The sequence below is a fragment of the Mustela nigripes genome, chromosome 1, assembly GCF_022355385.1.
Source record: "Mustela nigripes isolate SB6536 chromosome 1, MUSNIG.SB6536, whole genome shotgun sequence".
NCBI lineage: Eukaryota > Metazoa > Chordata > Mammalia > Carnivora > Mustelidae > Mustela > Mustela nigripes.
In genome coordinates, this window is record NC_081557.1 from 242,081,905 (window position 1) to 242,107,504 (window position 25,600).

Below are 25,600 nucleotides of genomic sequence, written 5' to 3' on the forward strand. Positions count from 1 at the left end.
TGAAAGAAGCCAGTCTGAAAAGATTGCATACTGTAGGATCCTAATTATATGCCATTTTGGAAAAGGCAAAACTATAAAGACATTGAGAAAACTCACTGATTGTGGGGTTCAGAGGAAGGTAGAGGAATGAACAGGTAAAGCATGAGGAACTTTTAGGGTGTCGAACTATGCTGCAAAGTGGATTCATGACACTAGGCATTTGCCAAAACACAGAACTATTCCACACAGAGTGAAAATTAATGTATGCAAATTTAAAAATCATTTAGGAAGTCAGGCAATCCCAGGAGAAATATGGATTATGTTTTAAAAAATTTAATTTCATTACAAATGTATAAAACCACCTTCCTGAAGGGGGGTCAGTACTGAGCTAAGTAAATCTGGAAATGAGTGAAGTCTCTAAGACTAAAGGCAAAAGAACTTCATGTAATTCTTTCCAAGAAGATAAAACTATTTCCCATGGATTAACAAATCAGATACTGCCATAAATGTGTGTGTGTGTGTATACACACACACGGACAGTGGATGGTGGGAGTCAAGTTTCTTATGGCTGAACTATAAATTTACAGATAAGGGTAGCAGGTTAGAATGATCCATGTGTGGGTGCCTGGGTGGTTCAGTGGATTAAAGCCTCTGCCTTCGGCTCAGGTCATGATTCCAGGGTCCTGGGATGGAGCCCCGTGTCAGGCTCTCTGCTCAACAGGGAGCCTGCTTCCCCCTCTCTCTCTCTGCCTGCCTCTCTGCCTACTTGTGATCTCTGTCTGTCAAATAAATAAATAAATAAAATATTTTTAAAAATGATCCATGTAGTAATGGATTAGAGTTGAAGACATCAAGATGAACTCATGTGTAACTTAATATAGATACAGCTAATTACATAAAGAAATATTTATAGATACGTATACCTTTGTTTACATACATATATTTGTTTACATACATGTATTTCTTTGTTCTGTCAATAAAATGAACCAAGGCTTCTTGGAGAAATGGCTGATTCTAGAACCAGGCAGGAAACAGACAAAATGAGCCTGGAGCATCTCGTATTGCCAGAAAGTTAAGGAAATATAAAAAATAGATAAATACCTACCTTCAGTGACAGAGCTATGTCAATGGGACAATGGAGCCAACTGAAAATGCTCCTGATGGCCAAACCTGGAGCAACTTAAATAAGTATTACTGGCTTATAACCAAAAGGATAAAATAAATATCCATGAGTCCATATTATATAAATATGGATTAAATAAATAAATTAATTAACAAATAGAAGACACAAATCTGTGGATTTAAAAAAGGTTTAGGGCGCCTGGGTGGCTCAGTGGGTTAAGCCGCTGCCTTCGGCTCAGGTCATGATCTCAGGGTCCTGGGATCGAGCCCCATATCGGGCTCTCTGCTCAGCAGGGAGCCTGCTTCCTCCTCTCTCTCTCTGCCTGCCTGTAATCTCTCTCTGTCAAATAAATAAATAAATCTTTAAAAAAAAAAAAAGGTTTAAATAGGTACTCTGACCTCAGGGGGTGGGGGGGCACAACTTCCCATTTCTTAAATATGGGCCACACCCAGTGACTTTCTTCCAAAGAGTACAAGACAGAAAAAGGAGAAATAAAGAGTAACTTCGCAGTGAGAAACTGGACAAACTATCTCAGCCAGCTCATAAATCCTGCTAATGGAATGTACCCTCGATATGATGTGATGCAAATGGCACTTCACCACCGTGATTTTCCTCCCCCAAACCCAGAATCCCAGTCTAAGCATGAGAAAAACATGTACGATACAGGGCTATCCTACAAAATACCTCACTCGTATTCTCCAAAACTATAAAGGTCATCAAAAACAAAGAAAGTATGAGAAATTACCACAGCAAGAGAAGCTTAAGGACACATGACAACTAAAATATGAAATCTTAGAAAAAAGGACATTAGGTAAAAACTCAGGAAATCTGACTAAACTATGGAATTTAGTTAATAACAATGTACTAACATTTGTTAATTCTAACAAATGTACCATACTTACATGTTAATAATAGGAGAAACTGGATCCCATATAGTGGGGGCTATATGGGATCTTTCTGTATTACCTGTTCAATTTTTACGTAAATCTAAAATTATTCTTTAAAAGAAAAGTCCTTTTCTATAAGAAAAAGTAAGCCATAGATTGGGAGGAAACACCTGCAAGGCATATATATGATAAAAACTTATCGGGACGCCTGGGTGGCTCAGTTGGTTGAGCGGCTGCCTTCTGCTCAGGTCATGATCCCAGCGTCCTGGGATGGAGTCCCACATTGGGCTCCTTGCTCCGCAGGGAGCCTGCTTCTCCCTCTAACTCTGCCTTCCACTCTGTCTGCCTGTGCTCACTCTTGCTTGCTCTCTCTCTGACAAATAAATAAATAAAATCTAAAAAAAAAAAAAAAAAAAAAAAAAAGACTTATCTCCAGGCTAAGAAGAACTCCCAAAACTCAACAGCAAGCAAACCACCCAATTTAGAAACTTAGATCCAAACAGACACTTCACCAAAGAAGAGCTACAGATGGCAAATAGCACATGAGAAGACAGTGAACACCATCGGTCGTTACAGAAATAAATATAATTAAAACCACAAGGAGATACCACTACACACTTACTCCAGTAGCTGAAATGAAGAAGGCTGACCAAACCACGTGTTAGCAGGCAGGTGGAGGGGGCGCTCGCAGACTGTGGTATGGAAATTAAAGTGGTAAAATCACTTTGGAAACATTTCACTCCTCAAAGTATTCACTCAAAAAGAAGCACATGTCCAGACAAAGGCTCACACAGGAATGCTCAGAGGATTCTGTGTTATGTAATAGCCATAAACATTTTCAAGCACCAAAATATCCTTTAACAGGTGGATAAACAAATTATGGTGAAACTCTACAACGGAATACTTCTTGACAAGAGAAAAGAATGAACTCTTGCTAATACGCAACAACACAGATGAACTCAATACTGAAAGGAGCTGGGTCAAAAGAAAATAAATGGTATATACCATATGATTCCACTAATATTAAACTCTTGAAAGGTGTGAACGCTCTACAAGTGACAGGAAGCACATCAGGGGTTGGTAGGGGTTGGGTACAGGAGCAGGGATCACAAAAGATTAGGAGGAAACTTCTGGGAGCAATCCTAACAGAGGTGATGCTTTCTTGGCTGTCAAAACCTACCAGATTACCCGATTATACACTTTAAATATGTGAGGTTTACAGTATATTGGTGATATTTCAATACGTGGTTAAATATTCTAATAGTGATAAATAAGGTGGCGACAAGAAGAATATGTAGAGAAAGATTTTCTGCTTCTCAAAGGAGGAAAATGGAGGGTTGAAATTCAGAAGGACCAAATCAGTATAGATCTTCAACACAGTGCGTTTACATCCCAACAAACCCATCATATACTGAAAACCCTCTAAGTCAAAAATGCATTTAATATGCCTCACCGAGAGGCGCCTGGGTGGCTCAGTGGGTTAAAGCCTCTGCCTTCGGCTCAGGTCATGATCCCAGATCCTGGGATTGAGCCCCACATCAGGCTCTCTGCTCAGCAGGGAGCCTGCTTCCTCCTCTCTCTCTGCCTGACTCTCTGCCTACTTCTGATCTCTGTCAAATAAATAAATAAATCTTTTAAAAAAAAAATGCCTCACCGAATGACCGTCATAGCTTAACCTACTCTACCTTAAATGCTCAGAACACTTAGACTAGCTTATAGCTGGGCAAACTCATCTAACACAAAGCCTATTTTTTAATAAAGTGTTGAATACCTCATGTAATTTATGAAATTACAGTGAAAACCAGTGTGGTTGTCCTGGTAAAAGATGGCTGTCAGTGTATCAGCTGTTTCCTTGTGACCGCCTGGGAGCTGTGGGCCTGCCGCCGCCCGATATCAGAAAAGGGTGTTGTAATGCATATTGCTAGCCCAGGAAGATCGTGTACTGCACATCGGCAGCCCAGGAAAAGATCAAAACACAAAATGTGTAAAAAAAAAAAAAAAAAACAAAAAAACAAAATCAAAATTCGAAGTATGGTTTCTGCTGAATGCAGGTTCCTTTAGCACCATAGCAAAGTCAAAAAAATCCTAAATCAAACCATCATACGCTGGTGATCATCTGTATTATTTGAAGTGCTAGGTTACAAACTGCTACCAGTCCATAACATAAGGAACCTGCACGGGGGTAATTCAACGACTTCCCTAAGCACACTGTTTAGTCCAACTGATTTTTTTTTTCCATAATCAACATCTCTCAGTGAGAAAAGCGATATATTGATGAACACTGGCATATGTTCCTCATCTAATCCCAAACCTGTAAGAGACAGTCCCCAGACCGCAGACTGGCATTAGTCTACAGACACCTTTCGAGTAGCATGGCCTTGGTAACATGCATTTTTTTTTTTTAACCCCTCAAGCCCATCTTCATCTCTATGATGAGAAACAGTAAAAACTGTTCTAAACACCTCAAACAGTCTGATGCTCTTCAGAGCAATTAAGCTTGCAAATAGCGGACATCAATGAATTATGGGTCACTGCATTATGCAGTAAGTCTTTTGAAATAAAGCAATATGGTGAAAGTAAAATGACATTTTTTATTTGTTCAGAATGCCTGTTTTTAAAGTTAAATGCAATTAAAAATGGTTTGTTTTCCAGTGAAGTTAACACCCAAAACTATTAACTTCAGTATTAAAAGTCTATCACAAAAATGGACCTATGTTTAATCTTGGCTGACATCTGGATAGTTATATATACACTATACAACGACATCGATTCTTCTTATTAAAGCATACCCTCCCGATCAGACACAGAAATGCAGGAGTAACAGTGTTACTTTCATTTTTTCCCACTCGGGTAAAAGATTTTAATCTCTGGAATTCATAAACTCATTGTTGATGCAAATTTAATTATTTTTTTCTTGTTCATGTCTGAAGAGAAACTTCTTTCTCTATGGAATTTTACATTTTATAATCTTTCCTTTGAAATAGAAGAAAGATATGGAATCTCCTGAGTTATAGATGCAGCTTATACATTCTTTAAAAGTTATTTTTAAAATATTACAAATTAATCATATATATCCATAATACACATCCTTGCTATTCATATATTCCTTTAAGCAACATTCAAGTAGATTTGTGCTTTGTACGTTTACATTACTTTACAGTCTATTTTTAGCTTTCAATAAAACTGTATATCTATAAAGATTTCTCAAATATTTAATAAATGAGGCAAAACAGCCATTATGAAAATATAAACTGCTATCACAGCTTTTTCATCTCTCGTTTTTTATGCATTTCCTGTCAACCATGTCATTTCCTGTTCTTTAGGGAAGCGGATACATTTTTATCTCTGTAATCCCAACACTGCTGCTTTCTCAGCACAGCAAAACAGTCAGTATAGCGCAGGTGCTCTGAACACACAGTATTCACTCAGTCGCATCTGGGGTAGCAGTAGAGTCTGACAGTGTTGGTATCCACCATTTCCAGTTATTTCAACTGCAGGACCACCTTAAAACACAAAGTTGGGGGGGAAGGGGATCAGGTTATTCCAGAATGATGCCCACGTCTGCTTAATGAAATGCTCTGAAATCTCTGAGAGCTAGACAAGTGATAACAAGCAAGTACAATGCACAGTAACCGATGGTGCAGGCCTGCCAGGATCCACGGCTCAGACTCAGCTAACATTCGTATGAGTCTCTACCACACATGCTCAGACATTGAGCCCCATCCAGAAGCAAGCCAGGCTACCCGTGTGGCTACAAGGCATGTGGACTAGTCACCATGGCACTAAAATGACTGAGTAACTGCAGACGGAAGCTGAATACTCCAGGGTTTCAGAAAGGTAGGCTGGGGGGCACCTGGGTGGCTCAGTGGGTTGAACCTCTGCCTTTGGCTCAGGACGTGACATCAAGTTCCTGGGTCCTCTAAGTACGGGAGACAAAATATGGCTTGTAGTTACGACAAAATCACGTAAAAGCCAATGAGTGACTGAAGATTTTATATATACAAAGGGTTGACTAAATAAAACTGCTGCTGTCAGAAAGAAATAAAAATAGCTCTCTGTATACATGTGTTTCTTTCATAATCGCTCAGCACTGGGCACCCAGGTGGCTCAGTCTGTTAAGTGTCTGCCTTCAGCTCAGGGCACGACCCCAGAGTCCTGGGATTAAGTCCTGGACTGGGCTCCCTGCTCAATGAGGAGTCTGCTCCTCCCTCTCCCACTTCCCCTGTTGTACACACTCTCTCTCTGTCAATAAATAAATAAAATCTTTAAAAAAAAAAAAAAGATTGCTCAGCATCTTCTCTAGTGATCTGTTCCCCAGTGATCAATGTCAGATATTCTAACCAACTTCTATTGCCCCTGCCCAACCTTCTTAGCCATACATTTTTTTTAATGCAAGACTTGAACTCACAACCCTGAGATTAAGACCTGAGTTGAGATCAAGTGTCGGATGTTTAAGTGACTCAGTTACCTGGGCACCCTGGTTCTATTTTTTTTTTTTAAGATTTATTTATTTATGTATTGATTTTCAGGGACAGTGTGAGAGCATAAGCAGGGTGAAGGGTAGAGGGATAGGGAGAAGCACACTCTCCGTTGAGCAGGGAGCCTGATGTGGGGCTCGATCCCAGGACTCTAGGATCATGACCGGACCTGAAGGCAGACGCTTAACCAACTGAGCCACTCTCAGGTGCCCAATGCTGAGCAATCATGAAAGGAACACACATGTACAGAGACAGTTATTTTTAATTTTTTTCTGACAGCAGCAGTTTCTACTGTTTAAATAGGATTTTTCTGATTAAAGAAACACTGAGAATGATTCCTGTTATTTAGTCAATCCTTTGTATGTGTAAAGTCTTTAGTCACTCATTAGTTTTACTTGATTTTGTCCTAACTACAAGCCACATTTTGTCTTCCCTACTTAGAAGATTATAAAAGCAATTCTCTTTGGGCCGTTAAAACTTTCTAAAAAAGATTTTATTTATTTATTTGATGGAAAGAGAGCACAAGCAGGGGGAGCAGCAGAGGGGGAAGCAGGCTTCCCACTGAGCACCGAGCCTGATACAGGGCTCAATCCCAGGTACCTGGGATCGTGATCCAAGCCGAAGGCAGATGTTCAACCAACTGAGCCACCCAGGCATCCCTTACTTGTGCATTTAAATAAGATACTCTTTTCTTTAAAATCATGACTACTCATAATAATCATAAAAACACTTCAGGATCAACTAATTTCACAGCCCCAAGGTAAAAATTTTATTTTAATCATTAATAAGCACCAAGGCAAAAAAAAAAAAAAATAGAGCTGTTAGAACACCACCATTATTCTATCAAAAATAACTACTTGATAAATTATGCTCAAAACTAAGTAGTTATAATTATAAATTATAATATCTAAAACTAGAGATACAGAATATATCAACAAGGTATTTTCTCTGCTTAACACATCAGGAATAAAAGAAATATAAAAAGTCAATTATGAGCTTTTCTTCTAGTGTTCGAAGAGTATCCATCAAACAAGATATTTGCTCGATTTTTATTGATTTTTATCGAACATATCGATCTTTATCAATTTTTTTGAATAATTTAAAACACACAACAAAATTAAAACAAATACCTTATTAGCTGCTTCCAAGGAATTTATTAGATTCTGCAGCTCTTCTTTACTCATTTCAACAGAATATGGTTTGACTTCGCCATTTTCTTTTATGTCTAGATGAAGGTTTAAAAGCGGCATTTGTAAAGTAGCAATCTTGTCACTAGACAGTGCAAGCTGTTTAAAATGAAGAAAACAGTAATTAATAAGTAGTAAAAAAGACTACATTAAATAGGCATCAGAGCTTATTAACAATACATTTTAAGAAAAGAATACTGGGGGTGCCTGGGTGGCTCAGAGGGTTAGAGCCTCTGCCTTCGGCTCAGGTCATGATCTCAGGTCCTGGGATTGAGCCCCGGGATCGAGCCCCGCAACCGGCTCTCTGCCTGTCTCTGCTTACTTGTGATCTCTGTCTGTCAAATAAATAAATAAAATCTTTAAAAAAGAAAAGAAAAGAATACTTCTGTTTGCTGTCAAGTACAGGAAAAGGTGGAAGAAATAAAGAAACCCATGCCAAACCAGCACAAATATAAAGAACGGACAGAGAAAGGATGATGAGAGAGGAAGACAACTAAGGAAAGGAAAACCAGGCAAAGTCTGTAGTAGAAGCGGAAATCCAAAGCACAGTTATGGGTGGGAAGGAAGTACTGAATGGACCCCCAGTGTGTCAGAACACCGAGAATTCTTAAACTTGAAGAAGTGTGGAGATACCAAGAGGATGAAAGTCCATGAACAAAGATAAAACTAAAAACACTGGTAAACCTTGTGCAATGAAGATACTTAATTTAAAATCAGCCAATTTGGGCGGGCCAGTTAGCTCAGCTGGTTAAAGCGTGGTGCTAATAAAATCAGCCAATTTTCTGCTAACCTTGATAAGTATGTTATCAAGATACCATTTTTAATTACAGCCACTCAGCAAAAACACTCAACATTTACTCCACTTCCTATTTTCTGTCTAAAGAGAATCCTAGAGGAAACGAAAGAACCAAGTATTTATGATACTAATAATTTTTGAAACAAACACGACAGCTTCATTGGCATATGGCAAAGGGAAAATCAATTTTCCTGGAATCTGAGGTAAAAAACCACAATACCTGAATCTTCAAAGTGCTACCACTTGAAAAAATTTACTTGTACCTTTACAACCTGATAACAAACTACACTTCCCTAACAAACGTCCTCAGAGTGCACACACTACAGAATCAAATCCTTACATACCTACTTCATTCTCTCTTCAAAAACCAGGACTCATAATATCTGAGGTCTGAAGTACCAAAGATAGTCTACCCTATAGATAATCCTCCTTCTCAGTGTGTCTAGTAAGTGCTTTCTCAGTTTATGCTTGAATACGACCAATGGTGAACATGCTACCTCAAGAAGTGGTTAAAAAAAATCTTCAGATACTGACAGCTGTAAAAAAAGTTCTCCTTATGCTGAAGGTGAACTCATCTTATTGGAAACCATATACCTTAGACCTTAGCCTTTGAAGCCACACAGCATGTATCAACTCCTCAACTACAGAGATAACTTCAAAGATAAGTTCTTCAAAGATAAGTGTAATTTTTCCACTAAAGTTTCTCTTTTCTGGATACAGGGTCCCAAGTGTTTCAAAAAACCTTCATGTACCACAATTTTAAGTTCCTGTTCATTCTTTTTTGGTTTGGCTCCAATTTGTTTAAGTATCTCTAACTTTGGCAGCCAAAAATAAAAGTATTACTAAATTAAATTAACTAAAAAGACTTAATGAATGAAAACAGAATTAGAACTACCCATTGCTTCAAACACTACATTTCTACCAACAGAAGACTGAATCATTATACTGCTGACTCAGGCCACATTTGGCAAATCAAAACAACTAAATATTTTTCAGACAAATTACTTTTGGCATATCTCTCATATTCTTTTATATTAAATTGGTTTTCCTTAAATAAAAATCCTCTACCTAGGTTATCTCTGCTCAGTTTATTTTGCTTCATTTGGTCCATCACTGTAATTTGCTATAAAATAATTTTCAACTTTGATTGTATTATATTAATATTTAACATATCTCAGATTTGATAAGCATAATATTCATGAAAGAATATTTGTTGAAGAAGTTTGGGCCAAAACCAGAATCACAGAGACCTCCTTCCTGGCTAACACAAATACACCTGTTTTTGTTATTCTTGTTATTCATCCAGCTATGACCCATTTAACTCTCTGATTTGTCCACATTTTTCTCCACTATATCCTCAAAGACAATATGAGGCACTTATCATGCTGAAATGAAGAAAGACAATGTGTTTCAGCACTACCTCCTCATCTAGATCTAGGTAACCTATATAGCATGGAAAGTTGGTCTGAAATTGTTCCTTATGAATCCTACAGACCATGAGTCTCTTTTCAAAATATTTGTCAAGTGCTCTTTTAACAGCACATTATATATTTTCCCCCTGGAGGCAGAATCGCATTTACAGGAAGACTATAAAGTCTAGAAAGTTCTAGCCAAAAACAGATGTTGAATACATACTACTCCACTACTCAAGATATTTAATGATTCACAGCTCTAGTAAATTAAATTTATTAGCAATGTAATATTTTTACATATTATATGGATGTTTATACTGTATTAAGATAAAGTAAAAATGCAATTTTTTGACAATGTTTTCTTAAAATAATAGAAATTTTAGATGTATATTATGAAAAAGAATAAACATTTCTATTCAAAAAATTAGGTAAAAAGCATCATGCCCATAAACAGATTCTCACCTTTAACTGCCAATCAAAATCCTGTAGCTGTGCAGAAGAAATGTCAACTATTTCTTCTAACAGAGCCTGCTTGATTTCATCTTTCCTACTTTTTAAGCATTTCATGACAGCTTGTTGATGAAATGAATTCAACTGATTCAACTGCTGAAATATCTATGAAAATAAAAATAAACAGAAAATAAGTGAGTGTCTTTTTGTTTAAAATATAAACACAGCTCCTCTCCCCTTTCATAAAATCTTTTAAATGACAGTTTTAAAAAAATGTATATATATATATATATATATATATATATATATATATGTGTGTGTGTGTGTTTTTATCTCTGTGAAAAGAGTAAGATGAGAATGCATAACTAACAAACAAGCAATTTTAACAAATTTTTGTAAAACAGAAATGAAAAGCACTGACTGATGAAGTAGCATAGAAGCAAAAACCACTAAAGCTGATAGAGATATTTTAATATCAGACAATGTAGCCTTTAAGGCAAAAAGTGTTATGAGAAATAAATAATGGCCCAAGGGCCATTCAATAGAAAGAACAATCATAAATTTGTGTGCACCTAATAACAAAGCTTCAAAATACATAAAGCAACACAACTTGGTAGAACTAAAAGGAGAAATGGATAAATCTACCTTCGTAATTAGAATGTTAACACATCTCCCAGTAACTGACAAAAAAAGACAAAAAAATCAGTAAAGATAAAAAACTTAAAAACACTATCTTTCTTAAACCTAACTGACATATAGAACATTGTGTTCAATAACTACATTATACATATTATTTCAAAAGTATATGGAACATTCATTCACCAAAATGAACCATATGATGAGCCATGTAGCTAATCACAAGATTTCAAAGAACTGCAATCAAATTATTTGTTTTTTCTCCACAGTGTAATTAAATCATAACTGATAAAAAAAATTCCAAATACTTGAAAATTATGCAACACAGTAACACAGTACTATGAAAGAAATAAAAATCAATCTTACATAAACTCTTCCAAGAATAAGAGAAAAAATACTTCCTAATTCATTTTATTAGACCAGAATAAAACCTGACATCCTGACAAGGACATAACAGAAAAGAAAAGCTATGGGCCAATATTGAAAAAAAAAAAAAAAAAACCAGATACAAAAATCCTAAATAAAATACTGGCAAATCAAATTTAGAGATCATAAAAAGATAATACATCATGACCAAGTGGTATTTATTCTGGCAATGCAAGGTTAGTTTAGCTTTTAAAAATCCAATGAAAGACACCACATCAACAAAATAAAGGAGAAAAAAAATAACAAATTTAGAGAAAAAGCATTTAAATAAAATTCAATACCTATCAATGGCAACAATTTCAGCAAAGTAGGAACTGTAGGAAACTTCTTTAATCTAATAGTTGATATCTAGAAAATCATACAACTAACATAATAAATAATAAAATAGTGAATACATTCTCCCTAAGGTCAGGAATAAGACTGCTTTTTTTTTTTGTTTTTCAACACTGTTTTAAAGGTGTTAGCCAGTGCAATAAGGTAAGGGAAAAAAGATATTAAAATGTAAAAAATGTAAAATGTAAAAAAGAAAATGACTTATACCAAGAAAATTTAAACCAAAAATTTTTTTTTAATTTTTACCACTTTTTAATGGTATACCAAAAAAAAAATTTTTTTAAGTTTTATAAGCCATTAAATAATAAAATTTTTAAAAACTGTTAATCATGGGGTAAAAATATAAAAATTGATGGGGTTTCTACAAAATAGCAATAAACTAGAGAACAAAATTTAAAAACATCAAATATATCAATTACTTGGAAATAAATCTAACAATATATTTGTAAGATCTCTATACTAAAAGCTACAAAATGTTAGAGAAACTGAAGTAATCCAAATTAATGGAATGTTATACCATGTTCATGGATTGGGAGTATTAATATTAAGCTGTAAATTCTTCCCAAAATGATCTAGAGATTCAGTGCAATCCAATGCTAGGAACTTAATTATGTCACTCCAAAATTTCTACATTGCAATCCTAACCTTCACTGTGATATTTAAAGATGGGGCCTCTGAGAAATAGTTTAATAGGTCATAAGGGTGGGTTAGTGATGATAGGATTAGTACCCCTATAGAAAGAGGAGAACATGCTTCTGTCCCTCCCCCACCAATGTGAGAAACAAAACAAGCAGGTAGTCTGCAGCCAGGAAAAGGGCTCTCAACTGGGCATCAAATCAGTCAGCACCTTTATCTTGGACTCAACAGCCTCGAGTATTGTGAGAAATAAATTCTTATTGTTTAAGCCACCCAGTCTATAATATTTTGGTATGGCAACCCAGCAGGTTTTTTGTTTGAAATTGACAAGATGGTTTTAAAATGTACATGTAAATACAGAGAAGCCAGAAGAGCCAAAGCAATCTTGGAGAAACATGAAGTTGAAGGTCTTCTATTACCAGATACAAGACTTTATGTAACACAGCTTTAATTCTACAGTAATTAAGACAGTATAGTAATGAGAAATACACACAAATAAACAAATGGAGCAGAATAAAGAGTCCAGATACAGGGGTGCCTGTATTTGAGTATGTGAGTGTGTGTGTGTGCGTGCGTGTGTGTGTATCTATATATACATGTATATTCACTGTATGTATATATGTGTGTGTATATAATATATATTCACTGTATGTATATGTGTGTATATGTATACATGTATATATGTGTGTATATACATGTAGGTGTGTATATATGTATATATACACACATGTATATATATATGTATATATACACATATACATATACATACAGTGACCTAATTTACAACAAAGGTTGCTCAGAAACTCTGTGGGAGCAAGGACAGTCATTTCAATAAACAGTACTGAGTCAACTGGCTACTGATGTGAAAAAATGTGAACTTGACCCTTACTCCACACACAAGTATTAATTCAAAATGCATCAGTAACATAAATGTGAGAGCTTCTAGAAGAAAACTAACACACACACCTTCATGACTTTGGCACAAATACTTCTTAAACAGGACCTTAATAGCACTAAGCACCAAAATAAATACTGACAAAGCTGGACTATTAAAATTCAGAACTTCTCTTCACAGAAAGACACCATGAAGAGTGAAAAGGCAAGCCACATAAAGGGATTAGATACTTAAATAAATCTAACAAAGAACTCCCACCCAGAATACCATCCAAATCAAATGAACATACATAACTACATTTTTTTTTAAGAGTAGGCAACCTATACAAACTGTCAAAATAATATTTGACCAAGGTACAAAAGCAATTCAATAAAAGGATACTCTATGACCTATAATTTCATGTCAAGATGTCTAGCCAAGAAAAGTTGGCAAATATGTGGATAAGGAGACATGTACAAAATGTCTATAGAAGTACTATGCATCGAAGAGGTAATGATCTAATAGTTCATCAGGAGGGGTCCAGAAAAATAAGTCCTGCTAATTCCTATCATCAAATACTATAAGAGTTAAAATACATGAACCAGATCTACATTTACCAACACTGATAAGTCTAAAATACAACATTTCATAAAAAAATCACAAAGGGATACATGTTATCAATTACAAGTTACATGTCTAAACAGCGTAAATAATTGTATATATTGCTTACAATGCCAATATTCATACAATATAGAATACAGAACATGTACACCAACTTCACAAGTAGTGAAGGGGAAGAGTGCCATGCCCAGGTGGTATTTAGGTTTATCTGTAATGCCTTGTTTCTAAAACAAACACACAAACCTGTAAGGCATAAAGATATTAACAACTGTTTAATTGTGATAATGGGAGTGTAGGTGTCAGTTATGCAACTTTTAGGGTTTTTTTCTACATGATTTAAATGTTGTCACAATTTTAAGAACACAAACAACTAGAACTATTAAAAAAAAAAAAAAAGTACTTCCACAATCAGATTTGCCTATTCACAATTATAAGGTTTCTTGTTGTAATGTAATATATAATTACTGGTGGCACCTGGGGATCTCAGTCAGTTTAAGTATCTGCCTTCAGCTCTGGTCATGATCCCATGGTCCTGGGATTTGACCAAATCAAGCTACCTGCTCAACCAGCAGTCTGCTTCTCCCTCTCCCTCTCCCCTTTTCCTCCTCCACCCCCATCCCACTCCTGATCTCTCATGTTCTCTCTCTTGCTCAAATAAATGAATAAAATTTTTTTAAAAAGGTATAAATAGACACTTACTGATGATGACTCTTATATAATATAGTGCCTTCAAGACCAGTTTAGAAAAACTTGAAAACTATTATTTATTATAAGGTATAGAAAATTGGAGTGAAGTTACCTCTTCATCAGATAAATTTTTACCAACTACAGCTTTGAAAAATTTGGTAATATCTTCTAGAACATTCTTCCATTCTGCTGAATCCCAAAAACTGTGATAATCCTGATGGAGAGGATAAGCTCGGCCACAAATGCCATCAATTATTTTGTGAAGAAGCTAGAGAGAAAAAGAAATAAATGAATTACTAGTAAACTTATAAAAAAGATTTATCTTCCTTGTAGGAAACAAATACAGTTGGGACAAGCTCATGTTATCTGCAAAGCAGCTTGAGGTTGAAATATAACTATTTTTAACATTATGTTAATTAAAAATCAAGGCTCCAATAAAAATCACAGACTTTCTATAATCTTGTCCAGCTTCAGAGGCTAAAATAATTTCATAGATACACTGTTATTTGCCCAATATTCATGGAAGAAGATGGCGAATATAAAGGTTTCAGCTTGGTATTAGACATTGTATTTAGACCAATAATCTAAAAAAAAAGTATGACTTTCAGTCTGAAGTTTTTTTTAGCATAGATCAATAAATGTCATTTCCCTTTACTTCCATTTTTACAGAATTCATACTCACTTCTTTTGGTCTATTTCAAGACAGTGGTCAGTACCTTTCTTTTTCTTTTTTACATTCTTTTATCTCTACACTACCATAGCATCAGCAATGGAAATCCTAACATATATATAACTGAACATAGTTATTAACACTGAATTTTGGAATAAAACTGTCTAGTTTGAATCCTAGTTTCACCACTTAACTAGTTTGATCATGTTATTTACATGTTCTGTGCCTGTTTTCTCATGTATAAAATGAGAATATCACCTACCCCCATTATGTTGTAAGGATTAAATGAGTACATGCAAATCATTCGGCACATTCCTGGCATGTATAAAACACTTAAACATTTTGCCAGCCATTGTCATATTTCTTATTATTATTATTATCACTATTACCACTACTACTACTGGTATCATGTTCCATGTCTTTAACATATATTAACTGAGCACCTACTATGCCAGCACTATTCTAGATAAATGATTGATGTGGTTTTCTTTTTTTTTATAAGATTTTATTTATTTATTTGACAGAGAGCGAGATCACAAGTAGCCAGAGGCAGGCAAAGAGTGAGAGAGGAGGAAGCAGGCTCCCTGCTGAGCAGAGAGCCTGATGTGGGGCTCGATCCCAGGACCCTGAGATCATGACCTGAGCCGAAGGCAGAGGCTTTAACCCACTGAGCCACCCAGGCACCCCTGGTTTTCTTTTCTAGGGGTTATTTGTGTCTTGTAAAAGAGTATCTGAACCCAAATAATTTGGAAATAATTTAAACAACAAGTCTTATAACTCTTTTCCCCTGAACCATATTCTACTCCATTTTAAGCAATAACTCTTTCTATATAACACCACAGATATCAGAATAGAAATGAGAAACTGGTAACCCACTTCTGAGTGATGGCTAAGGCACTATATGAGATTTTTTAAATACCATAAATCAATGAACATTCTTAATTTGAAATTCAGTCAAAATTCTCTACATATACCCCATGTTATCCCAAGAACTAAAGCAAAAACCAGAACTCTAACTAAAAAATAAAAGTGCTATCTTTTTGGAATACAAATGTCTTTACTCATTCATTCATTCACTTATATATGTTTGTATTCATATATACAAATATGTAATGAGCACTTTATTCAACTGTTAGACAAGTTAATAGAGATACCAAGCAAGAACAGCCATTAATAACTATCATTTACGGAGCCCTGAGTACCAAGCACTGTGCTCATCCTTACGACCCCATGAGGTTAAGTGCTGTCATTTTACAAATGAGAAACTGCGGATAAAAAAAAGTAAGATTCTACCATAGAGTTTTAGTCCATCAGAGAAAAGCAAACATACAAATACATAAATGCAATTTAGAATGATTGGAGGTATATTATAAGTTTATAGAAGCTACAAAAGAGCAGAGAGAGGAAACATAGAAAGGGTTCTTTTAAAACGATGAGTCTTAAATGGAAGAGAAGGCCATTTCTAGTCCCAAGCAACAGCATATGCATAGAATGGAAATGTAAAATCACTTGTTCAATTTGAAAAAAGACAGGATACAAGACTGGAGAGGTGAGTGGAAGCCAAATCATAAAGAGCCCTGTTTACAGTGTCCAGGCTTTTTAATTATTTCCACAGGAAAGCAACCTACTCAAATATTTGCCTTATTTTTCCAAAAATTTGCCAACAAGTTAGGAAAGAAAAGAGAGATGGTGAGACCAAAGGCCCCCTGCCTTCAGTTTATCAGGAAGAAATCAGGGGTCCCTAAATAATTGAGGACACTCAAAATGGAGGCAGTACAGAGGTGGAAGAGACACAAAAAGGAGGCAGAACCAACCAAGGATGATACTCAGAATTTTAGGTTGAGTGGCTGGGTGAATGGTGGTGCCCCAAACCAAAAATGAAAAATGAAGCTATAACCAGAGGAAGAGTAGTGGGTGGGGGGGTGAGGAGTTCAGCCCAGGACACACTGAATTTGAGATACGTGGGGTGTTATCTCAGCAGAAGCCTGACACTCAGGGAAGAGATCTTTGGCTAGATGCAGAGATCTAGGTGTCATCAACCTACACGGTGGGAAAGGTTATGGACCTTATCAAAAAAGTAGGTAGAAAGAAGACAGGGGCAGAAGGCTAACACAAAGGCTCACAGTCAATAGATCTGAACACACACGTTCCACCTTTGCCACTTAGTTTGACAACCTCGGGCCCATTACTCCAACTCTCTGCTGACATTTCAGTTTCCGCACTCATAAAAACACAGAAGAGAGTTAAGACAGGGTATTTTTGATCCTGATAAGAATTAAGTTTCTTCCCTTCTATCTCCCCCACACTTTCCCACTATAAATAGAATAGAGGAAAAAAGAAGACCTATATGTGGGGCTTATAAAAGCCACCTACCACATACCCCTCTATCACATTATGTAGGCAAAGCCCCCAAACCCACTTTTCGCCCACTGTGACTGGATGAGAATTGGGACTTACTCAGTGGTGCCTATCCCTGACACTGAAGGCCATCCCACCAAAGCTTGGCACCCGGGGTAACTGCCCCCATGGTTAAGCAGATCTTAGCATGCATTAATTCCTTCCCTCGGTAAACACTGATCAAGAACCCACCTTGAGCCAAACAGAACTCTCAAGCACTCTTTATAAGGATATAAAACGAAGTAACTACCCTGAAGGAGTTCAGAATAAGAGAGACCAGAGAGCACGCCAACCAGTCAAGAAGCTGTGTGATGAGACCTGCATTGCTGTGGGACAGAGGAGAAGGAACATATTTACGTATCAATTACAACAGAATGAGTTAGTAGGCTGACTTCTCAGGACAAACAGAAACACAGCTCCCAGAGCTAATGCTGAAGCTCAATTTTGCATATATTGCTTTCTTTTAGGGACAGGTCTTTCCTTCTTTTCGAGGGGGGAAAAACCCACTTCTCAGTCAGATTTTCCTCTTAGAGAAACCACTGGGTTTTCTCTTCCTTTCACCATCCAGTCACAATACTTGTTAGACATAACTACTCTCTCCACATTTGATTTTTCAAACTCCATATGCCAATGCCTTTGGTATTGAGGCTAAACACAAAAGCATGGCACACATAAAGACTTGAGCCACCTGACTTCCTGCTCACCTGTCCAGTCTTAGTCTCCCTGCTCTGCTCACTCCAAATTTCAGCCTCTAAAAAAATTACAGCAGGTCCTAAAACCTGTGGAGGCTGGTTTCCTTCCCCTAGACTTGTAGCTGCTATTCCTCTGCCTAGAACACTTTCCTTCTAGCTTGTCTGGTTCCTACTCATCCTTCAGAACTCAACCTAGAAATTTAGATGTTCCTTTTCTGCAAAGCTTCTCCCCACCCCCTCAAATCCGGAGTACTCCCTGTCCCACAAGCTCACTGCTGGTTAATTCAGTTTGGTTTCCTTATTAGAGAGCAAGTTCCACAGGGGCACAGGCTGTATCTCCTTCACCATTTCATCTTACACCAGCCATATGGGCACTCAGCACAACGCAGACTTCAGTGCAAAGCTGGCCCGATTAATGAACAAGGCTGTTTCTCCCAGATCCGCACAATCAGGTTCCTTCTCAGGCTCAGGGTGTCAGTGTCTATGTCACCTCTTGAGGGAAAGGCTACCTTATACCACGTTACCTAAAGTAAGTGGCCCCGTTATTGGTGGAGCCAATAACGGGGCCACTAGGTCACTAGCTTTGTCCCCAGCACCTAGCACTGTGCCTGGTGCACAGGGAGAGTGAAGGTGCGTAGTGTATGAATGAATAAATTGACAGGCTCCACGATGTAAGATTTTAAACACTATGGTGGTGACTTCGTTCCCCATCCCAGAGTCACAGAGTCGCGGGCCGCACTAGGGAGGGAGCTGACCAGCCGTCCCCACCCGGGTCGAGCATGGCCCGTAGCAAATCAGGTCGGAAAAGCCCCTCGAGGGGCAGCTCCGAGCAGGGGCGCGGAGGTGCCGCTAAAAGCCTCGGCCTCCTCAGTTCTCCAGGGGAAGCAGGGGGCCGGACACCCGTCATCACACCCATTCCCGGATCCCTGCCCTGGACAAGCCTGGGTGACCCCTGCGAAGACTTCGCGAACAAACCGGGCCGGACCTGCAGGCCAGGCCATCCCAGAGCCTCGCCTGCCACACCGCCTGCACTCTCCTCACCTGCGGGCCCAGCTCGGCTGGAAGCTTCTGCAGCTGCCACAAGGGCGTCCCCTCTTCCGGCTCCATCCCAGTACGGAGCAGAACCTCGGTCACATGATACGGCCCGGTCGCGCCTTAGAGCCGCGGCTTACCCACGTGACTCTCTCGGGGGGCGGGGCTGGGCGTGGAGACGCTGGAGCCCTTGTGCGCATGCGTAGAGGCACAGCTACCGCTTTCCCTGTAACTAAGGAAAATCCCCTTCTCTCCCGGAGTAACTTTTCTGAACACAGTTGTAACAGTGAAGGCAAATTTGCAGATCCTCAGAGCAGTTTGCAACTTTGTTCAGAGTTCTATAGAACTTTCCCTGCACTCCGTTGAAAGCCAACTAATAAAAGTAACCGTGTTTTGAGCTCAGGGCCACTGTCCCTGAGTTTTGGCAAACGTCTACTAAAGTATTCTGGTTTGGAAGGTTAAGTAAGGGTTTACCTGTGTGCAATATTCTTCATATAGATTATTTTAAGAAGAAGGTACTGTTCTCATGCCCATTTCCAAATAACAAACACGATCAGAGAAGTCAGGAGAATTGTCAGATTTAGCAAATAAAAAGATGGGAGTGCTCAGTTAAATCCGAAATTTCAGATAAACAACAAATAATATTTTCTTATATGTGTGCCCTAAATATTGCATGAGGCATAATTATACGAAAACATTATTCCTTGTTTATCTGTAAGTCAAACCTAACTGGGCAGTCTGTATTTTATGTCAACCCTAGAAGTCACAAGAGCTAAGCGGCACAGGCTAAAGTTAAACAAAGCCACACTCGACAGCCACACTAACACTGAACTAACAAAAAAAGCCAAACAGCTTTTCTATGATTTCTCTCCTCATTATAACTGTTACTTTGATCGGGTGCTGGAGAATCTAGTGGGATAAGACAGTTCTGCTATCCAGAATTGCACAAAAGGTAAGAGATCCAGAAATTACAGTCTAATATAAACTTAATAATAAAAGTGGTGAAAACTGAGGAAGCATACCACAGAGGAGAAAGTAATTGTGCGGGCTATGCAAAGAAATACAATTTATTAATGACATCCTCGAATGTTAAGCTCTAATACCCTTTCTCTACTCTGTTCCCTATCTCTTGGAGGTGAAAGCAATTTCTTCCAACTCTGAATTTTCATAACTGTCCCTCACTTAAAATATTTACCACTTTATAGTTCTTAATAAAGATAGTTACTTACCAACAATCACTGCCCCAACTAAAGCATAATTATCTTAAGACACTTTGTGCATAGGAGCTTCTCAAGTAATAGTTAATAAACATGGAATCCGGAAACTTCCTAGCTAATCTATATCTGTTAATAAGACTACTGGAGGTCGAGTCTGTTTCTAAGAAAAAGGTAGATTTTATATATTGTAAAAAATGGGGTAAAGATATTTATCGAGCATCTACTGTATGCCAAACTGTTTATATATTTTATCTTATTAATTCTCCATATAACCTTGTGTTGTGGGTGTTACCACAACTTTTAAAGATGAGGAAACAAATTTGGTGAAGCAGTATCGACTTTGTCCAAGGTCATACGGGTGTTAGTTGCAAAGTCACTGTACTGAGTCTGTGTTTCACTGGCCCTAATGAGGAAAGAAAGGCATTCTGAGGTGATATGACTTCCTAAGGTCATAAAATAGGTTACTAAGTAAAGCAGGGCCCAAGATTTAGTCAGAGGATACAGAATTAGGTCCTGATTTCTTTCTCAAGCAACACTAGATATGAGGAAGAATTTGGTTTTTCCTTTGGAATTTGGTTGTAACAAAACTTAACCTTTAATTGTTGAATCACTATATTATATGCCTAAAACTAATATAACACTGTATTTTAACTAACTGGAATTAAAATTTAAAAATAAATATGTAATAGTAGTACACACACACAAAAAAAACTCAACCTTTAACAAACACAGCTTCTTTTTTTTAAAGATTTTATTTATTTGAGAGAGACAGACAGACAGACAGACAGATAGTGATGCGGGGCTCTATCCCAGAACCCTGGGATCATGACCTGAGCCAAAGGCAGATAATCAACGGACTGAGACACCCAGGAGCTCCAAAACACATGGCTTCTAATATAGTTCACAAGTTGAGAGTGCTTAATATTTGCCTTTTGATAAGTAAAAGGATCTTCTTATGTGTGTAATCCAAGAGGTTTTCAAAACCTATTTCTGTCTCTTACAGTCCCATTTTTACTAAGGGTGTTCTAGTTTCCATGTTCCACTTACTCATAGTGGCAGTTAGAAACATGGACTCTGGAGCTAAACTTCTTAAATTCAAACCCCACTTAGGCAAATTAGTAGATGTGTAATATTAGGCAAGCTGGGTTCACTTCCCTGTGCTTAGGATTCCTCACCGGTACATGGTTATAAGGTTAGCACAGAATTTACGGAGTCATAAGTTCGTATATGTAAAGTTCTTGAAATGAAGTCTAGTCTGGCACATACATTCCTTTGTGAGTGACCTTCTTTTCTCACCTGTTATCTAGCCAAAGTTTAGTGGGTTCCAGAAAGCAGAATGTCTCCTCCTTCTTTACCCTCCTAGGTATAGGGTTGGAGAATCTCTCTGCCTTGGGAATGTGATTTGCCTCCAAAACCCACCTTGGCTGTTATATAGTGCAGTAGAGGCAATGTAAGTCAGTGGTGTAAAAAAGATCTCAGATAAGCCTCACTGAAGTGCGCTTGCGGAGCTGAACTTGCAATGCTGGTAGAGTTAATTTGTTGCTTTTTCTTGAGGTCATTTGATTGAAATTTTTTTTTGTTTTGAAGTGGAAGGAGCAAGAGAGTATTTTTTACATCATTCCCTGGGAGATTTATTCATTCACTCGTTCTTTAACAATTACTGGTTAAACATCTCCCTTGTTTTAGATATCCGAATGGCTCCAGCATTGCAGGCAGTAAACAATAACTGACCTTCTTGTTGTGTTTGGCAGGGCCTCAGATAACAAACAAGTAAGCAAATAAGAGCATGTCAGCTATGGAGAAGCATCCTAAAGAAAATGAAACAAGGTGATGTAATAGAGAGGGATGGTGGAAATATACTTAGATTGGTCAAGGAATACATTGCCAAGAAGTGGCAGTTATACTAAGGCATAAAGGAGGAGTTGGAGCCATGAAGGCAAACATCTGGAAAATGAGAGTTGGGATTAGAATGCAAAGACCCTGAAGCAGGAGAAAGTCTGCCTTACTCAAGATAATAACCAAAGGTCATGTTTGGCCAGACTGTACATAGCGAGCAAGGCAAGTGTTGTGGAGATGATGTCAGAAATGCAAGTAGAGATTTTATTTTATTTTTTTAAGGCTTTATTTATTTGTGAGAGAGAGCACACACAAGCAGGGGGAGCAGCACGCAGAGGGAGAAGCAGGCTCCTCACTGAGCAAGGAGTCCGATGTGGGACTTGATTCCAGGACTCTAGGATCATAACCTGAACTGAAGGCAGACACTTAACCAACTGAGCTACCCAGCTTTCAGCAAATTGACATGCACTAGTCTTCATTTTTAAATGTTATACTCTGGAAAGCAGTTAGACTTTGGGAAACCAGCTCTTGGGTAGAAGTGTGAAAGCAGGAGACTCCATTTGGGGGCCATTCCAGATTAATCCTAACTAAAGTAGGCATTAAAGTTAATATGACCTAATTTGCATGCACAGGCTGTAGAAATCTAGGGACCTAGATGATGAGTGGTGGCTGTGGGAACCAGATACAAATGGAAAGACTCAAAATATATTTTGGGTAACGTAGAATTTTTGAATCATTATATTGTACATCTGAAACTGACACTGAGTGTTAATTATAGTTCACTAAACAAACAAACAAACAATGAACTTGTTTAAAATCTCAAAAGAAAGATATTCTGGAACTACGGAACTGAGATCAATGGAATTTATGGGGGGTTGGATGTTTTTGAAAGAGAAAGAGAATATAGAAATAAAATGCAAGCTATAAGACAAGATAAAACATCTGTCCTCCCCGACAGTTGGAGGTTTGGGGCTCTGGCCAAGAGACAGAGTCATAAACCATAGCCACTGTGTTAGTGAAAACTTTTGGAGGAAAAGTGTGCTGTAGTAGCTCTAGAGTCAAAGGCCATTTATATCTCTGTCACTAGCCATGTGACTTCAGAAAAATTGCTTAAATTCACTGTACTTCGGTTTCCTTGGCAGAAGATAGGGACAAAACTACTGCCCACATGGCAAAGTTGCATGAAGTTAAAACGAAGTAACGCATACAGTATGTTAACATGGTATCTAGAATGTAGTTTGCCCATAGGAAAGGTTATCTTTCTCCAGTATTAATATTATAAGTAAGTATAAGTAGCATATAGCCCTGGGAACAAAGTAAGATACGTTCACACACAAACGCACATGCCCTGTGCTAATGAGTCTGGTGAGGTGCTTTGATAAGGAAAGTTCAAGAGAAATATGGAGCTGATTCATCCCTGTGAACTCCCATGAGTAACTGACTTGGGCAGAGGAGAGATAGATTGTGCCAATCATTCAGACACAAGATGGGCATTATAGTAGAGATGGCTGTTTGTCCCCCAATATCTCTCCTCTGTTATGAGTTAAATTGTGTCCCCCTAAAAATTCGTACAATGAAGTCATAAACCCCAGTACATCAGAATGCGACTGTATTTGGAGATAGATCTCTATATAGAGAGATAATCAGGTTAAATTGAGGTTATTATGGTACATCATAATGCAGTATGACTAACGCCCTTATGAAAAGGGGGAATTTGGACACCAATACATATGGAGGGAAGGCTATGTGAAGAGATTCAGGAAGATAGCTTGGCTCTCCAAGCTAAGGAGAGAGGCTTGGAACAGATCCTTCTCTCACAGCACTCAGAATGAACCAACCTGCCAACAGCTGAATTTTTAATTTCTAGCCCTTAGATCTGTGAGAATAAATCTCTGTTTTGTAAGCCACCTCTTAAGAGACTGATTGATAAACCAGAGTGTCACAGGGTAAGAATTGTTTCATCCTAGGGCATTCTCCCTTGACCCGTAAGTTCCTTTAACCAATCAAGGATTAGAAACTTGCTCAGTGAATATAAGACTAAATGAAAGAAAATGGAATAGATCTAAAATGTTTCCTTGAAATTGTAATGGACCATAGTCCTTTTTCATTCCAGGAACAATTCTGGGTAAAGAAAAGACAAAGCATCCCAGGGGCACCTGGGTGGCTCAGTTAAGTGTCTGCCTTAGGTTCAGGTCATGATCTTGGGTCTGGATCCTGGGATTGAGCCCAATGTTGCATTCCCTGCTCAGTGGGGAGTCCGCTTGTCCTTCTGTGCCTCTCCCCAGCTCATGCTCTCTCCGTCTCTCTGCCAAAAAAAAATATAAAATCTTTAAAAAAGGAAAAAAAGACAAAACATCCTTCCTCTAGCCTGAACTAAAAACTTTGTTTCTTTGACTCTCCTTTTTACTAGCTACCATACCCTTATAATTCCTTCACACAGACTCTTGACCAAAATTTAGGAAATATTTCTGTTCCAGAGATTTCTCTGGGAATTTCTATTCCCCGTTCTTGTAGGTCGGAGCTTACTAGTTAATTTCAGATGATTACCTTTTCTCGTCCCTAAATTCTGGGGCTCCCTACTTTTGCTACCCAGGAGCTGACTACATAAGTTTCAGTAAGTACAATTTCTGACAAATGTTCTAGGAATCAAAAGCTATTAACTCATTATTCAGAGTTTACGGCACCCTTTAATAAAAGAAATTGTCTGTAGCTTTCCACATCTATTTCCTCAGTTCAAACCTGCTTTTCAGGTTATTCTATGACGTGAAGTTGACTAATTTGTTCATCATAATTGGATGTGTTGCAATGCAGATGTGCTTAGTGATTTGCATTGCAATCTATTTAAAATTATTCTTGTCCATAAATTGTTGAGAGGAAAGAGCCTTCAAGTTTAAATGAGTTTAATTATCATCTTATAGCCATACAGGAAACATTTAAATGTTATATTGGCATTGATTCCATTGCATTGAAAGAAGTTACAAATAGTTAATTTGTAAATACTGGGTAGGTTCAACGTTCAGTCTTGTCTGAATAAACTCAGATTTGGCTGCCTAGAGAAACAGCTTCTTAGAAGTCACTTGGTTAAATATCACATTTCATCCTGATGAGTAAACTTGATAAACTGGAAGTCTTTTTCTTTTTGAGTTTTATATGTAATTAAGTAATGCTTTTTTTAAGATTTTATTTATTTATTTGAGAGAGAGAGAGAGAGAGAGAGCATGAGAGGGGAGA

At 37.7% G+C, this 25,600-nt stretch overlaps 1 protein-coding gene across 1 annotated transcript; it reads right to left on the bottom strand.

Moving 5' to 3' along the window:
• Positions 1-4,560: 4,560 nt before the first annotated feature.
• On the bottom strand, positions 4,561-19,463 carry COMMD8 (COMM domain containing 8). Its single transcript, XM_059396151.1, has 5 exons — positions 19,326-19,463; positions 14,638-14,793; positions 10,325-10,477; positions 7,598-7,753; positions 4,561-5,492 (listed from the first exon to the last, which is right to left on the bottom strand). The coding sequence occupies exons 1-5, from the start codon at positions 19,389-19,391 to the stop codon at positions 5,472-5,474; spliced, it is 552 nt and encodes a 183-aa protein (XP_059252134.1). The 5' UTR covers positions 19,392-19,463; the 3' UTR covers positions 4,561-5,471.
• Between the last annotated feature and the right edge of the window lie 6,137 nt (positions 19,464-25,600).